This window comes from Formica exsecta, unplaced genomic scaffold (genome assembly GCF_003651465.1).
Source record: "Formica exsecta isolate Colony F162 unplaced genomic scaffold, ASM365146v1 scaffold120, whole genome shotgun sequence".
Taxonomy (NCBI): Eukaryota; Metazoa; Arthropoda; class Insecta; order Hymenoptera; family Formicidae; genus Formica; species Formica exsecta.
The window spans coordinates 3,302,874-3,321,983 of record NW_021848537.1 but is presented as its reverse complement, the minus strand read 5'-3'; the positions used below and the strand labels follow the sequence as shown (position 1 = coordinate 3,321,983).

The 19,110-nt window shown below is 38.3% G+C and overlaps 1 protein-coding gene across 1 annotated transcript in view; it reads left to right on the top strand.

The window, feature by feature from the left end:
• LOC115242015 (neuroligin-4, Y-linked-like) overlaps positions 1–19,110 on the top strand; it is a 211,703-nt gene that overhangs the window by 144,821 nt on the left and 47,772 nt on the right. Inside the window, exon 8 of the mRNA XM_029818020.1 lies at positions 6,985–7,139. Within this exon, the coding sequence (XP_029673880.1) occupies positions 6,985–7,139 (155 nt within the window). The remainder of the gene's footprint in view (positions 1–6,984; positions 7,140–19,110) is intronic.

Here is a 19,110-nt window from a genome sequence, read left to right as displayed (position 1 = left end):
TGATGAATAGACAGGAATCGCTCGCGTCTGTCCAGCGGTACGTTTATACTACTTGTTTACCTACCGTATCTCTCGTCCCTCGCGCCGTACGATTTCGCGTGTACGAGAGACACGGAAATAATAGCTAATAGAAACAATAGCCTCAACATTCCCGCCAGACTATGCCTGATCCGCGTCTGACATGAGTCGTTGTACCTCGGGAAACATGGAGAATCCTTCAACCGATCGACGTATCCGAATTTCCGTTTGCTGGGAATTTCGCGACGAGAAATTCGCGCGGTCCAACTTTTCCCATTTAAATTCAAATCCATACGTTTGAGGAGAAATAATCATATCTGTGATAAAAATTGATGCCGATTTCGCGGTAATTTATTCACACGGAACTTTGATCATTGCTCATCACGTGATTAATACAAGAATGTAATTGAGAAAATTAAACAATGTTTATGTGGAAAAATAATAATTTCTTTACATAATGAAGATTTTTTTATGTTTGAATAATGGTCTGTCTAACAATAAAAAATAAACACTCTCTTTTACAAGGTAATTTTGCCAATCTCAAATATATTTCTAATACATCAAGTACATTTTAAACATTGAAAATTGGATGCGTTAAATATTCTTTATATATGTACATCTATTCGACAGTTTTTCTTTGCAAATGTAAAGTCGATTTCAGAGATTTTCACAAAAGAAGATTTAAACTAACAATAAATAAGTCTAATAATAATGCGCTGCTTGTTAAAAGATAATCCCGTACGAGCTATTGATAGCTCGAAAGGAACGATGGTCGCCAAAACAGATAAAAAAATTGTCTTTTTGGGGAAAATTAGGGAAGCGTGCAGTTGATAATTGACGCGGCGAATGGAGCGCATAGTTATGCACACAGTTGTCCGCATACCAAAGGGGACGTGATATATTACTGGGAAACGCTATTGTCACGTTATTATTCGCGTAGGATACAGTTGCAACGTTACAGCGTTATCTCGTCAGCCGGCGAGATTATGATATGATAAATTAATCAAAATTAGAGCGAATGCGCTAATTAGTGGTCGGAATGTCCGCCAAGACCAGATCGCGTTGTTTCTCAGCATCTGATTGCATTCTATGTTCCTTGACGTAAATCGTGTGAAATTAATTCTCAATTTTTAATCTATTTCTTTCGAGCCACATATAATGCTTTTACTTATCGCGGAGAAAGAGAGCTTTGTATCACTCTTACTCTAAGCTTAAAATAAACATTTATTATAAAAAATGATTTTTTTAACATATATGTACATTTTTTAATATTATTTTATAATAAAAATATAATAATTAAAATTGTTTTACACATATATAATTGTTTGAGGCAAGTCGACGTAGTATTCAGTCTATGTAATGAAAAAATACAATAGTATTCTCTATTCATTTGGATTACCGTTGCTCTTCTTTTGCATTTCTCGTTTTTTTCATAATTATACTAGTAAAGCGTATTGCCACGCTGAAGCAAATTAGTCGAGTGTTTTCTATATAATTTTGAAAAAGAGATCGTATTACTATGCGCTTCAGATACTTTCCACGTTGCCAGTAACACTATTTAAGTCAGTCGCATTTTATAAATAAAGCGCGTCCTTACAAATGGAATATATTTCTGGATACAATTATTTTGTTCTGCGTATAAGAAGGAACAGATGCAAATATTAATTAAATTCTTAAAGAGATATTTGAGAATACGTAAAAAAAAATTATAAATAATTAAAATTTTTGATATTTATGAAAACTATTAAAGTATGCAAAACTCTTCCTTTTAAGCTTAATATTGTATACAAATTGGTATAAAGATAATAGTTACTGTAAATAAACTATTTTGCTGGGAACATCAAATTTTTTTTCTAGTGTACATTTCAATTAAAAATATAATTATATAATAAAATATAATTATATAGAATTAGAGTAGATTGTCTTTTTCTACTGAGCAAACAGATAGGGATAATATTGCGAACAGGAAATTGCGCGTCTTACAAATTAATTGCGATAGAAATTTCTGATAAGCTATTTTCCATCGCGAATGGGCGGCGTTACTTTGGCGACGGCGCTTCGTATTATCGTTTTCTACAACGACGCGGAAATGCCGTCGTGATCCTGTCGCTATCCAAGAGTCGAGGAGTTGGAGGCAAAGCGAAAAGGCGGAGGTCCAATCGCGTCAACGAGATTACATCGTAGAATTTCATGCCCTCTCTCCCTCTTTCTCTCGTATTACCAAAATCAAAATCTCTTCTCGTGTTATCGCTTACGACCGGTTTATACCAGATACCAGCAAGTTGTATCAAGCAGGGAGCTACTTGTAACAAGTGTACAAACAAGCGTTATTTGCACAAAGATTTTGATCAGGTTTAAGCTAAGACGACGATTTAAAAGAGAAAAATCTTGATCACAATTTAAAAAAAGTCAGAGTGATTGTACACCGAAATAATTAAATGAGTATAGGGTGTTCTTTCCCCTCTGAAAAAATTTTTTTGAGGGACGGTTGCATCGAACATTACAAGTCTAAATATTACGAACTTGTTGAATATCTTGCATATGAATGGTGTTACATGTATAAAATAGTAAAGAAATATGAGAATATTTAGATAAGATTCTGGATACTTTTATCGTGAAACATTCACGCAGCAGAATCAGAAACTTGTGGAAAGCGCATTAGAAAGGTCATGAATTCGTTAGTCGCTATAACCGAATCATCAAACGGCGCGTTGGTTAAGAGGCACGAGGAGAGACGTGTAAAGTCATTCAACAGAGACACAGTCTCTCGTCGTTGTTGACGTCGTTTCGTAGCTGTTAAAATCGACGTTGTTACAAAAGCGGCGTAATGTGGCGCGGAAGCCGCTCTACTCCAGAGCCGGCATTAACGGCGCGTTTCTTGCGCGTCTACGAACTCGCCGGATTATACAACGAATGACATTTTACCCTTCCCTCCTCCCCCCTCCTCCCCCCCGATAATCCTGCGTAACGCGTAACGCGAAGATACGGAAGGATGTTTCGCGCAATGCTAGGGAATGTCGGAGCGACGATAAAAAGGAATCTCGAATGTGTTTTGACCTTTCTAGAAGTAATAAGATGTGTATTACCAGTGAAATGGACGAAGTGAAAGAAAGGAGAAATGAGAGAACGAGAAATAAAATAAAATAAAGAAGACAACATAAATGTGATTAAAAAAAGAATACGTAACACTTGCATAAACATTATATTATCATGATGTTAAAACGTCTCGCGTTTGAGATTCGTTATACGATGGGAATTCTCACCGCCTGCTCGATTAATGGAAAAAGAACGAGAAGGGAGAAGTCGCGCTTTTCCGAAGAGTCGTTAACGTTACATACGAGCGAGAACGCGGAGTTTTAATAACAGAGAGCACAGTTTGTGCCCCGGTATTTCCTCTCGTTCGACATTTAACCGATCTCACACGCCCCTTTCCCTTTGTCGCGCCGGCCCTTCCCGCGGAATTGTTTTTTCTCGTTTCCTGGTTACATTTCTGCTACCAAGTTTTAACAGTAACGGATCAGCAGAACTCAAAGCTCACCCCTGTATTGACAATGCCTGCAGTTCCTCCTCTCTGCGTTACCGTAAAGGACTGGAGAAAAGGAATAATATCTTAAAAGTCAGGAGACAGCATTGAGCTCGACGATTGTTCTTTGTATTCTTATGTATGCGTTTGTATATAACGTCGGAAACTGCAAAGACGCACGTTTGAAAAAACTTTTCGTGGCCTCTAAAATACAACTGCAATAGGTATAGCTCTTCTCCGTAATCTTATGCGCTATTTTTTATTTTGTGATTAATTATCGAAATTGTTTAAATTTTTATCACAGATTTCTTTACATTTTTTATATTATAAATAATAAAATTGTTTCATTTTGGAAGGAATGTTATCCTAAAATTATTATCTTTCAAGAAAAATGCAAAAATTATATCTATTATACATATAAAAATAATTTATATAATGAAAATTTATTTCAACATTCTTTTTAACGAAGCTCTTTCTATTTAAAACGAGTAATATATGATAATTTTAATTTAAGATGCTCATTATTTTATGTTTTTTTTCTGCAATATTTAATAAGAGTTAAGACGTGTCAACGGAAAGTCTTTTGTATCTGACATTTAGTATTTATTTAAATACGATCTCTTTTTCATCGATCGACAATTGTGAAAAAAAAATTTAATTTTGGAGATTGAATTTTCGCCGAATGCTTTTGGTTTATATCTTCTTGCGAGAGGCAAAACAATTTTGGCTGTTTTCTTTTATTGATTTAACCGGTTCTTTATAAATCCTTTTACATGCGTTTTTCGCCGATTATCCAGAAAGGTCGTTGGAAATTTTCCTGCGGAGAACAATAGTCGTGTCAAAAATGATTTTGCGCAAATAAACTCGCTTATTCCTCGCAAGCAAAAGTGTTCCAAAAATGAAGATGCACTCGACAGTAAAAAAAATAACACTAACTATATCTGAAATATATTAAGAATATTGAAAACCCATAAAACAGTAATATAGTCAATGCTTGAGTTAAATTTATTGCGATATTATCCCTGTCAACAAGAATATCTTTTATAATAACAATTTCAAGTCACGGGAAAAGATGTAAAGATGTTTAAGTATATTCTTAAACTTTAGATACTAATATAATTTAACTTGCTAAAGAAAGATCATCTCGATAACGTCTCTCATTTTAGGAAGAAATTTGATTTTAATCGATAGTTTGATCTAGTCAATGGCGATTCTTCAATCTTGGCGACGCTAAAAAGGCGTATAGATAATCCGATTGGATTTTCAGTGGAATAATCAAGACAAAAGCGGTCAGAAACGAATCTCTTCGTCGACGACATCGTTTCCCGATAACTCGCGCATAGAACGACTTGTCTTCCATTTGTGGCGTTAAACCGTGAAATTGCTCGGCCGTTGCACTCGCGGACTGCGATTGTCGATGCCAGACACGCCGGAAGTCGACTTTATGGCAGCCGTGGGCGCGCGCATACGCAGTGGATGGACCTCGGGGGCCGTGAAAAGGGGAGTGAAATTGGAACGAAAAAAGAACTGCAGAATAAAAACTAAAAGTTACGGGGCGGTCGCGAGACCCGGTGCCAAAAAGGGTTGAAAGCGCGACGCGAACGCGCGCCATTCTCTTTCTCCCCGTCGCTTTCCCTTTTTCTTTTTTTTTCGTTTTAATTTCACGCCCGCGCCAATTTTCGGGCTTTTCGCAAGCGCAAGAAGAGAGAGAGGTTATCGGCGTCGATTTATTACGCCACGCCGAGCGAAAGGCATACCGGGGTGCAAATCGCTGAAAATCTATTCTCAAAGAGAGAAGATCGGGGCCGTTTAGTTTTCTTCGAGCTCAACGAATAACGCTGGATAATGAGAGCGACATGCGGCTTGATCGTCATCCCCCCATTAGTCGAATATTACATAATCCGACCTCAGATGCTCTTATGATGAAGCTCGTCGTGTGCCCGGAAAACTCTATATTCTCGTAACCGAAAAGAGGAGTTTCAACTTATACGGGAGAGATCAAATTAATCGCGACATAAAGACGATCGAATTCCGTTCTCGGATCGCGGCGCATCAATCAACCCGCCAGCGAATCGTTCCAGGACTTTCCGGGAGCGATGCTCTGGATGTGCACCTTAATGAAATTAATGGTATCGGTAGCAGTCGTATATTGCCGGTTAGCCGACGCTCTCGACAATGACGGAATCTAGTTGGCGAAACAACTTCGATAAAGCTCCGGATTCGTTCCGACAGTGATGTATACGCAACACGGACATTTTGGATTTTGGCTTCTGTGTTTCATATTTCATCTCCCATCTCTCTCGCCCTTTCTCTTTCTCTTTCCTTTTTATCTTGGTTTTTAATATTATATATATTCTTATATTGTTATTTTATTTATCATTTTACTATTTTATATTGCTTTCTATTTTCTTTTTATATATTATTTTATTAATTTATATATGATTTATTATACAAGATGTCATAGAGAATACAAAGCGTATTTCTGATCAAAAATGCATTTTGTCTAAGAAATAAATATTGCTTTCTTTTTTTTGCTCTATACTTGTCGTTTCCGTCTCACCCTCGCGCCCACCGCTATTGATAGAGCGGGCAGCATCTTAACCAGTACCGATTCGGAACTAAGCTCGTCTACTTGGCAAATTCCCTTTCGTGCGCCATTCGGCACGGACGTGTACGTACGTAATCGCCTTAGAATCACCGATTCCATTTCAGTGCTTGCTGTGGAACAGATAGCTTCCTCGGTACGGCGGACTTGTGCCTCAGATCGATTCCGGAGTCTGGTATACCTCCGAATTCGTAGAATCCGAAATCCACGAGTCTATAATAACTAGGAGATATCCTGTAATCTCAGATTTCGAGCATAGCGATTTGTATCGCGTGATGTTTGGATATCTACGATTTCGAAAGGATGATAGGATCTAAGATGATACTAAAATTTATCTTAATAACTGAGGCTATAGATTACGCGTTCATTCCCCCACAAATACTTTATCCATCTTTTGAACTTAGGGTCAACGTCAGATGAACGTTTCAGTTAGAACGTAATTTGCCGGAGAAATTGAATCGCATCTGACGTGTCCGCGATGATCGAGCTTGCGGATAAGCTCGCGCCGACGACGTCGACGACGACCGTCTCTAAATCCCGGCTGATATTAAGCGGTATTTCTGATTTATAGTCGGCGTCCCTCGCGCAATTAAAGCGGGCCCAGATGAAAAACGCCATCCATTTTTATCTATCGGCTGCGTAATCTATCGCAATTAATTTCAACATACGGTTTCGCGCGTCTTCTCCTTAATTGACATTAAGTTTCTCCATCTATCTTTATTATTCAACATTTCAACAATCAAATTTTTGTATTTCCTTTTTTTTTTAAATTATTATGTATACCAAGAATAAAGTATGCAGAAGTATACTCAACTCTGCTCCTTTGCTCTGTTTACAGAAGATGGGCTCGGTGCACGGCGAAGAACTTCCATTCGTCTTCGGGGCGCCGTTGTGGGTGGAGGGATTTGGCCATTTTCCGAAAAACTACACGAGACTGGAGATGGCACTCTCGGAAAGTATCATGCAGTATTTCGCCAACTTTGTGAGAACCGGGTAAGTGGGTTATACGATATTCAATCAATTCCCGATATTGATGGAACTTGAATTGAAGTTGGGGAACAAGGATGCGAAAATTTGAGAATTTTAATGCAATGGATATCGCGCGAATAGCAACTCTGCTCGGCACAAAACGTGACGTTGCACGCTATTTTTTTTTTTTTCCTGTAACTTATATTCATTCCAAAAGCGAATTTTAATTTCCACTTGCGCAAATTGCATTTTTGAAATTCACTCTTTTTCTTTCGGTCGCACTCTGCACGCACCACTTGCGGAATCAATTTGCGGCCGAAAAAAAAGCATCGAAAAGCGTCTAATTTTCCATATTCATGAGCGGCGCGGAAAGTTCGCTTGGCGGTGATGCGGAAAGGGAGGAGACGCGTAAGAGACGATCATAGGAATGAGGAAAGCGGCCTCGTTCGACATTATAGAGTTAAAATATTTTCACGCACGCTAATCAAAGTTTTTTGCTCGTTTTTTTAATTTTATCCCCAGTTATGTAAAGCCAACAAAGAAACAACAAAAATTGAAATTATTATTTCACATGAAACATGAGACTAATATCTTCGAAATGTGATGATAATTGCGAAATACAGAATAGAGAAGAGAGAGAAAACAAGTAAGTTTGCTATATCTATGTATAGATACATTTATGATATATTACACTGTATATGTTAAGCTTTTTATACTCCTCATCTTGTTTAATGAACTCTTATATATACGTAGCTAGGCATCATAAATGTCTTGACGTTTGCTAAATATTAGTAGATATATTTAATGCTTTAAAAAGAGAGGAAGTTAATGGAAAGTATTATATTACTAATTATATATACGTAATACATGATATTATTTTTTTTATTGAAAGTGAAAGAAAAATCGAGTAGAGTGTTTGTATAAAAAGATAGAAAAAAATATTTTCGCACGTTAAAAATATTTTGTTTATGACAATTTCCAGTATTTTATTTTTACGCAATATCAGAATCTACAAATATTTCGTCCTGACAAACACGCGCGTACGCGCGTATGTTGCCTATTAGTAACACCATGAAAAAGCCACGCCAGTAAATATTTAAAAAATATACATGAAATATTCATAAGTACAAACATAAATTCTCTCGAGTTCGCGATCAATAACGTGTTTGTTTTCCTAAATTCCATTTTTATTGACCATTTGTTACTGCAAAATAAACGTGTTTTGCATTTCTGAGCTGTTTATTGCAACAAGAGATCGATAAATAAATTAGAGATAACAATGCGAGCTTTACAAACTTATACTCCATGCAAATTAGTGTTTAGTTCCTGAGATCTTATTGAGTTTTGAATTAAGTTTTGATGCTCGGAAACTTTGAACTCTTTGTACTTTGGAATTGTCGACATTCCGTATTCTGTTTAAATTTTGTCTTAAAAGCTTGAAATTTCTATAGGATAATGATATATACAAATAATTTTTATTATAATCAACAATATTCACACAAAGTTTGTTACCTTCTACATTTTTTTAAAGTTTTAAGAACTAAAATTTTTCACAATCCCAGAAATTTTCAAAGTTTTAGTAATCATATAAATTTCCATGATCTTGTGTAGATTCAAAAATTTTAAAAAATGCAGCATTTCTCAAAATTTATATATTTCAAGTTTCAGAAATACACCAAGGATTTTCAGAATAATTTGAATAAACTTTCTAAGAATCCAATTATTAAATTATCCAAAACATAAAATTTATGAATTCTCTGCAATTTCTAAATCTTGTTTAAATATTTTATATTTTAGAAATCTAAACTTTGCACAAACATAAAATTTTAAAGATCCAAGGAGTTCTCTAAAATTTCAAGGATCCAAAAACTCGAAATATCCATATATTTCTCAGGTTTCCAACCAGATAAATCTTTCAAAGTTTAGGGACGAATCAGAGCAGGTTATTTCTGAAAAAAGGGCTTGTTTAGGATTATTCAGGAAAACTCGACATTGTTGGACAAGTTGTCCTGCGCACAGGGGAACGCCTCGAAATATAGTTATTATACAGCGACGCCATCGTGTCGAGCTAGCTCTCGTGTATTTACGCGCGTGTGTGCGTGTACGTGACCGTCGAGGCTGCGAATGGAATATCGATGAAGGTGTGAGAAATATTTTGCTCGGTAAAAATTCTCGAAAAGGCTTCGTTCTTATTTGAAAGCCGTTGCCGTCTCTTCGGAGACCAAAGGAAATGAAACCTATCTGCCACGCGAACATTCTTTCGCGAGGAAACGAGATTACGTTTTCCCCAGAATGGAAATAATACTTAGAGGATTATACTTAATGTCTTTGACTCTCTCTTTTCCAACTGAGTTTCAGAGCAGACAGTTTCCCTTGTTATTTTTTCTTTTTGTAAAATTACACATGCAAATGCATACATACACATTAAAGTAGCTAGTAACAAGATTATATTTTTCAAAACTTTTTATTCTACTTTCAAGGATTTTTAAAAAAGTTTTTAAAAAAGGATTTTTAAAAAATTTTTGCTACTGTAGAAGTTTAATAGGTTTATTAGTCCACATCAATCAATTCAACCAATTATATAATGCAATTTAATATTGAAAAAAAATAAAATTCGGTTTGTTAAAATCAGCATCAATTATAATGTTGATGTAAGTGATTGATTGCACAACGGAAGCTAGGAGAACTAGTACTAGGATGATCGAATAATACATATATTTGTGTGGAGCGTTTCTTGCGGCGAGTAAACACTGACCGCGCCAATAAAGTACGATCGTTTCGCGGTAACGTGTATTCGGCGCGTATATCACATCCCGTACCAGCACCAGACCCGATTCGCACGCAAAAGACCTGGAATATCGATTCCCCTTTTGCCCGAATGCATCGGCGATGCATCGCCGAAGCGTATTTCACGTCCGCTCGGAGCGACGACGAGCATCGGAACATCGTCGGCTCGTTTCGGTGCCGCTCTTGCATATTCATCGAAAGGACGAAGGGGTTAAACGAACTTTCGCATATGTCGCCAATAACTTTGTAGTTTCGCGGTAGACCTCCCCCGCACGTGGTTTAACCCTCACCCCGGCTCGAGGGCGGTTCCGGGACAATGTGTATCGACACACACGTGGCGTGTGTTCGGAAACAGGCAGACTATTCTATATACAGGGAACATATTCTGCTATAGAGCACGCAGTGAAGATTTTTATCGGGAATTTGCTCTCGTGCGTTTTTATACCGAGCACGACTAACAAGTATCGTACAAGGCAAACTCTCTTTAAGTTTTCTGTACAATTAACGTTAATTCGAAGCGAAAAAATATGCAGATTATATTTATCTTGAATTGGAAACACGCAAGAGGCGACATTATGTTGATCTACTGGATACAAATTTTGCAGTATATCCATTTTGCAGTCATTCATCATGATGACAGTTTACTAACGAGAAATGTTTAGTAAAACGTTTTCCCTGCACTATTAAATAGCGTTACCGTAAGATTGTTAGTTGAAAGTTGGAAGTCGCTAATCATATAATCCTTTGAGAATATAACGACCGTTAGGTTCCTTGAGACTCGTTACGTTAACGCCTGGCCTGACGTTGATTGTCGGAATTCCAACGTATTGATTCGGAATTTGCCGTTATGCCACTGGCATATAACACCTTGTCAGGACATTCCGTATAGACGACAACATGCGCGAGCACATCCTGTGCGCGATCACGCACAGAGCAACGTAGTTTGTCTCACGTAATTCCTGTGTGTGTACGTGACCGTGTGTCTCAACTCGTATCTCAAAATTACTCGCATTGTATTATACATGTTGCTGTGGCGGAGACGCGTTGACACCGTCGACCGATCCGATTGGTTAATACGTGACGTCTCGGAGTTTGCAGTTTAGTTCGTAGTTAGTCGGGGGGATAAGTCAGGGCGACGGATGTCGACAAATCCGTGGAAACGCTCTCGATATATGTATCTCGTGTATAAGAAACGACATTGTGCCGTTTCTACGTAGCCTGTTACCTAACTTATTTTCCACGTTCTCTTAAATTGAATCGAAAATGTCACACTTGAAAATCAGTGAAACACTCGTACTTTACTCCTCCGTTAGTGAAACACTCGTGCTTTGCTCCTCCGTTTCGTGTTTCGCTGATTATGGCAGGAAAATTTTACTGAAAAATGAGCTACAAACTGATTCTTTTCAATGAGATTTTACTGTTTGCATCCTTATAATTGAAACCATTGCTATCATTGATAATACACCGATTCCATTCAAGAGAATAATTCTAAGTTTTACAAATTCTTGAATCTGTCCTTTTTCCGGTGTAAAAAGCAGTTCTATTTCGATTGAATGAGGAAGAACGCAATTGAATTTTTGTAGCAAGATCCACAGTGCGATTAAGCATACATAAGTGAACCACGAAATAGCCAAATGCCGGCCGTCATCCCCCTCTCGCTATTAAAACGTTGAATAACGGCGGAGTTGGTCCTCCGCAGCTTAAAAAAAAAATGGGCGAGCAATGAAAACGAGCCGGTGATTTCGCCCGCGCGTCGACCCGGATTATAAATCATCGCTCAAATGCTCATTTCGGCCGATGAGCCGCGCGGCACAAATGTGATTCAAAATAAACGTTAAAAGCCGGTTTCCGCTCCGGACCGCGTCCCATCACGCGTTTTATCGGTCGTTGAAACCATGGCGCCGGATGTACGTGCACGTATACAAAAAAGCAAATCCGCGTCAAGCGTCGGAGGAAATGTTGGCGAAATGATTCCCGCAAATTTACCGCGCTTTCGTATTTCCCGCTTTTATGTCACGTGATTAAATTCTCAAGATGCAAATTGATTACTTAGTACTTGATTTTATCTACAAAAAATAAAAAAAGAAATATGTTGATTGTAAAATCTACAAATTTTTGAAAAATACACGTCAACTTTATGGCACTTTTTATCAGATTTCGTTTTTCTTTTATCTTTTGGTATTTATTGCGCTAGATTGATAATTAAAATTTATCTTAAAGCCGCTTGAAAAACTGTGTGTCTCGAGGTTTAAAAAATCGTTAACACTTTTTTTAGTTTTTCAATCACCACGTAACTTTACTACGAGACTCCTCGAGCTTTTGATATATCGATAATCCCTGAACAGGTTGCTTGACGAGAAGGAGAGATTTCTAGATTTCGTATAAAGTTTGACATTTTCGTTGTCGAGCACCTTGCGTTTCGAGACACGTGGAACAAAATGTCTCCCGGTGGGTTTCTGAAAAGAAAACACTTTCAAACAAACTGATGGAGAAACGTCTTGTCCAACAAGAAAGAACTGATTGCGAACGTTGTTAGTTTTCCGAACGTCACCGCGACATTTTCGCAAAATTGCATTTCCCGAAAAAATAAAATTATTTACCATCATGTGTGATCGATTTTTGTCGAAGAAAAAAGTGATTTTGTACTCTGTAGAGAGATTAAAATATAAAATACGATAAAAATCCATTTGTCTGGATATCCAAAGTTTTGGAAATCTGAGATCACAGACTTGAATTAATCATCCAAACTGAGCTGTGTTTGATGATCTTAAAATGTGATGAAATTTGAAAACCTATAAATCTCAAATCGTACTTGCAACAGACTCGATTCGGTCAAGGACAGAGCATCCTTCTTCATAAGATCAAGATGTCTCGCTTTGAAAAGACGAAATCTCGGGTCTCAGAGAGAAAAAAAGCGGATAGCAATCTGTATAGAGGTCCCGCGTTGTCTCTTTACGGAGCTTTGTACGATGTCAGACCAATCTACCACCGAGCGCAATCTGTACTCGAATGCCCTCTCCATTTCCATTATTGGTGAGGAGTTGCCTGGCACACACAATAGCGAAACGATTGCTCTATCCGCCACGTCCTCAGATCTACAGGAAGCTCTGAGAAATGTGTATGCGTGTATGTATGTGTCGTAAATATGTCGGGTCTCCGTTAGAAATTTAATCATACACACGTAACGCGACGAAATTGCAAAACTCACGTTCACGCGAATACGCGCTTTTACTAGTTTAAGTATATTCTCGCAACTTTTCGCGATAATTATCGCAAAAATATGCACCGTGCATCGTTAATTACAAAGTGACAAATGAGCAAAATTGAATTATCGCTATTAATCAACGTGAGTTCTCTACACGCGATTGGAAAAAATTCAACTGATAACGATATGTCATAACGAGATGAAATAAGGATTGATTGTATCTATCAATTGTGCATTTTATTAGCTCGATTTATTTCTGTAATTAAAACGATGTCAATTCGCTGAAAACCTCGTGACAGCTGATTTTTATAATCCAGCAGTACAATACAAAATGTCAAAATCGTGGACCGTGCTGACAAATTTTTCTGTCGGCCTTACAAAAACATAATTTAAATTAGCGTGTCACTTAATCCCCTGTCTTTCTTGCCGTTACATTCCGCCGTGTTCGTTTTAACGCCAGTCAAACGCCACGTTGAACTGACACTAAAAAAACACTCGCGCGAGGCACGTCCGTATAATTCGATGCGTAATCCTGTGTGACGTAATCCTGTGCGGTAATCGCGATTAAACTCGAGTGATTAAATGCCGTAAATCTACTCCGACGGATGATCCGATAGATTTCGATGCCAGTACTACCTGTCCATAACAGCCGCGGTGCAAACTGCAATCGATATTTCGCACTTCGCAATTAGTGTCGGACGTATAATGTCTGAGGCCATTAGATGGTCGAGTCAATCGCGTTGATTACTCGCGCTTTTTCTAAACGAAAAAATGAGTTTGCAAACGCGCGCGATGTAAAACCCGAAAAAAAAGATGAACGAAATTGATAAAAATTCGTTGAATTTTTTTAAGATTTTAAACTCGAATCAATTTTTTTAACTTTGAACTTGAATTTGATCTTTTACATTCTAGAATTCTTATTCTAGAGGTCCCTATCTAAATTATAAATTTTTCAAAATCTTTTACTTTTAGTTTTTAATTATACCTGTATTTCTTAAAAAAGTTATATTAACACATGATTAAACTATGCAACGTAAAAACTTCTAATTTGATTTCTCGTTAGGTAAATACGCAACAACAGTTCGTACGCATGTTTATTGGTTTAATATTTTCGGGTAATGTCCTGTCATGTAATAATAGCGCGGTTCGGAAATAACGGCGGCCATCGATCACGTATTTATTATTATCGGGCAGCGAAGCGCAGTTTATCATAATTTTACAGCAAATAGAGCCGTCCGTACCATCACACGTCGTAATTCAGGCTTGACTGACACTAACTCCGCGGGATTATCCCTTCTGTTCACCTGAACTCGCATCCTGTGAACCGATATCTATCTTTCGGAATGACTTTGAGGTTTAATCGGTGCTGCCGAAAGCCAATGATTAACGCGTCGATATACGAAATAGTCAGTCGCGCGCGATATACGAGAAATAAAGAAAATTTATATAATGTCTCAGCTAATTTCATTTATTTTTCTCTGTTTCTTTTTTTTCCATGACAGTAACTTGAAGCAATATTTTATCAAAAATTTATCGAAACAATTAATAATACATTGTGTTTATATAATATATAATAATATATTTATTAATATATTTCGGTTTTTTTTCTGGGTATAATTAAAATAGATGTAACACATTCGCAACTATCGGCTTGTGTAGCACGGCAAATAGATGAATACGATGCGGGAATGGTGTAAACAATAATTTAGCATAATCGTCGAGGACTAAACAGTACGACTGTCCAATAACCGCGAATGCGGCGATCGCAAACATTGGCTCGTCCCCTCGCCCTTACTCCTCTCACCCTCGGCCATCCTCGTTTATCCCTAAACTACGGCCAACGCCGTACTTTACTGTCGTAATCCGTGGGTAAACTCCACATAATGCAGACATACGCGGTAACGCGCCGTCGAAGCTGCCCTTAATGCCCTCTGGTCTATGGCTAAAGCCGCGGTAGCGGAAACGTTCATGCATTGTAATCCCCCTGAGCACCCAAGAAAGAGAGAACTCAAGATTCATAAATGCAAAACTAACCAACTCGCTCGCTGCCATGTACGATCTAATCGAGGAAGAGAGAAAGTTGAGTACGGACGATGGTATAGGCTACGTTCATCCCTGTATAATATGTAATGTATGAAAAAACCTCCCCTTCTTTTATCGGTCAAACCATATTTCGAAGAAAAAACATTAAGGATTATTTTTAACATGTATACTTGCACTTTATTTTATTCAAGCTTTCAAAAATTTAAGTCATGTTATCCTAAATCTTTATAGAACGAAAGTTTTCAAAAAATTGCTGATTTTTTCTCTTAGCTTTGAAGACTCGCAAGATAAAAAACTTCAAAAATTTGATATTTCGATTAATTTTATTTTTATAAATTTGATATTTTATTTAATTAAATTTTTAAGGGACGAAGAGATCTTTCTCACACATCTAAAAATTTTTGCGAGGCTAACATGTGTAATCTGTTATGATAAACTACTGATACTTTTTGTTGTGCATACATTCTTTTGTGGTTCAGCATAAATCGAAGTCCCTTGTCGCCACGCTCTTTGAGAATTGAAAGCTCGCGTTGCAACAGGTAAGATCGGTGGTGAGACAGCTTTTCCTCTCTTCTTTTTCTTCTTCTTCTTCTCTCTCTCTCTCTCTCTCTCTCTCTCTCTCTCTCTTTCTCTCTCTCTCTCTCTCTTTCTTAGTATGCATAATGGATAGATGGCGAAAAAAAGGAAAATAATGAAATAACGAACGCGAGGAACAGAGCGACGAGAGAGAAGAAAAACGAATCAATAAACGGCGAAAGATTGACGCGCACCAAAGAATATAACGCAAGATAAAAGAAACCACAAAATCTCGTAATTCCGGTTTAAAATGGTTTAAAGCGTTGTTCATTATTTGCAATACTTATGTTAATGTGTATTTCGCGCAAAGCGCAATTAATTTTTCCAGATATTTCTTTTGTTTTTCTTTTTCATTGTTTTTCTATATTCTATTTAAACTTTTAATTAATCGGCAAGGAAGTGAATATTTGAGTGCACATATTAAGAGCTAGCAAGTGCAAACATCTATAAATAAAATATCTTTACAAATATATTACAGGGTAAATTTCATCGATTATATATCACTCTACTCTTACAATTGCGAGAAATGTCGAAAACACTGCGGTATCTCTGACATTTCAAATCTTTTATACATACTAAATAGAACACTTAAACATGTGTGGCATTTGGTGTCGATGTAGGAATTGAAATTGAAGATTTCGCGGCTGTTGGCGTGGGTGCACGCGATAAACTAACAATGACGTTGCTCGACTTATGATGCGCTCCACGTTCGTTATTTAGATTGCAAATAATTGGACGGGACAAACTTGAGGCCCTACTATTCGACCCTATTAGCAAGGCTCCCGGGAGGATCTCTAAACGTTGTTATTTTAACACCGCATGCCAGGATGGTGGGAGGGGGGAGGGGGGTTTGCCGGAAACTTTTAACCCTGATTCAACGAGCGCTTTATCGGATTGGTGGTTCCTTAAAAGTTCCTGTTATTTCGCGGCACATTTCTAGTTTTCCGACTCAGTTTAAACGAATGAACAAAGTGGTAATTACACCACTGTACTCGTTAACAGGATTTACCGAAAACAAGAATAGTAACAATCGGCTTCGCGAGAAGCTCGCGATATATAAATGTTGAAAATAGTATATAGCGAGAAATTGTTCATTTAAAACTTGATCAAAGTTTTAGGTAGACTTATATTTTATCGAGTAGAGAGCAGCGAAAAAATTCATGATCTTTTTATATTTTAAATTTAATGAAACTGGATATTTAATACCTATCCAAGTAGTAAGATGACGTCAAATAACGTTTTAATGTCGTCTTATTGACGTTAGAAACGTCATTAAAACGTTATTAAGACATCATTTAACGACACCTTGCTACTTGGATAATTATTTAGATTCTCTGAATATCTGAATCTCATGATGTAAAATTCTTGAGGAAGATACTCGATAGTTGTTAAATTTTCGAATTTTTCCGCACAGCTGTGTGGATGAGCAAATGAACAAGTAATTGGAATAGTATCGAATAAGTATATTCTGAAAAAATGAGGAGAGAATATTACATGTTTTATAGGCTAATTTCCGGGTATTTGATAATATAATATTTTTTGAGAGGGGAGGGGAAATAGGGAATTTCAAGGATTATACATAAAATAGAACAACCCTCGAGACAATTCAAATAATCGCATCCCCTTTGTCAGATGAATATAATTGAGTTATATAGTGCCTTCCGTACGTTTGCAAAATATCTTATTTCCTCTATATCTATTATATCCCCGCACTTCTCTCTCTTTTGTCGATGAGCCTCCGACTCACCACATGAATTCCGCCATGAAGCGTTGCTCGAGGCTGTAATCCAGATGGATTTGGAAATTCGCAGGAAGCATTGTGGTTCCTCCGAGGAAGGAAGAGCGTTATAACGACACGGTACGGCATTCCGGGGAGAGAGCATGGTCCATGATGCCGCTAATGCTCTCTCTCCTCCCCCTGCTCTCTCGCCGCGACGCGCGCGCGCGTTTCGCAACCGCAAAACCTGCTCGTGTCTCGCTTGCGTAAGGGATGAAGGGAAGATAGGGGAGGGAGAGAGAGATGTAGGAAAGGGGATGGCTCCGAGGAGCGTGGGAAGAGACAGAGCTTAATTACGCACTACCTGAATATGCACGTTGGGTAAATTGCTATTAGTGGTTTCGGAGACACGTTAAAATGGTTACCACAGCAACGGCTTTCATTTCTGTCTCGATGACAAAGGGAACGATGAAGAGTGATGAGCGTCGGCTTCGAGCTGCGGTATCGGCCTGTGCCCCCGGGATTCATCGAATGCTCGTTTTAAAGTCTCGTTACGCGCGCGCATGAAAAGTACAAATGTCAAAAATGTTAATTTCAATTAAGAATAATCGCGAATTGCATCGTGATTAATTCTAATACGTTATTCGGCTGAAAGCGAAGATGAAATATGTGTTCGGGGAAAGTTTTCTTACAACAAGTATTCCCCATATTTAAGATTTCAAATACAAAAGAGAATTCAAATATCGAAAAATTGATCTGTTAAGAGCGTGATTCCATTATCTCAGCACCTTCAATCGCGCGATACACACATTGTGTCAAAAATCCAGCTGTCTCATTATTTGATCGCGCACAAATAGGTCGGAGGAGAATCTATATCATGTGCAACTGTGTACATACACCTCCGTTCGCAATAAATCTCCCTTACTCAAGATCACGATCTCCCACTCTAAACTCATGTTCGCGCAGGGGCACGGCTCGAAACTGAGATGATGATTAATAATGGGGGGAGAAGGGAGAAAGGGTGACTGTACCGAACGGTACATTTTTTATCCACGTTAATACGAGACTACTATCGTATCGTCGTAACGAGAACGCGAGAAGAAGACGGGACGCGGAAAGAAGGGGGCAGAGGACAGGAAGGAGGAGGAGGTGAGAGAGGAGGGGGAGGACGAGAGGAATGGAAAGGGTGAGCCGACAGGGCAATGCATCAGCGGTTAATGAGCAAACTTTAATATTCTCCCGGACTAAAACCCACCGCCCTTACCACCACCTATCTTCCGCCGACCACGAGCCAGCCCCTATGTTCCGGAACTCGAGGGAGAAGAGAGCGGGTGGGTAAGGGTGGCGCGGAGAGGGGTGAGATGACACGGCGAGCGCGATGCACACGACTGCCATAATTATTGTGCGCCGACGGAAGAAGGGCGAAACAACGGCGTGTATAAGGGAGAGAGATCGGAGAGTCCGGGCTGTTTGACGAGGGTGGCGGGCAGGGGGGAAGGTTTGGGTTAGAGAGACGCGGTTCACACGCAACGCCGGAACGTTCTTTTAGAAACGGGATTCGGCTTCAAAGTCGCGTCAGCATTCATTAATTTCACACACGAGAGGTCCAATTAGAGAGAGAGAGAGAGAGAGAGAGAGAGAGAGACCAATCGTGTCGCGTCACTTGA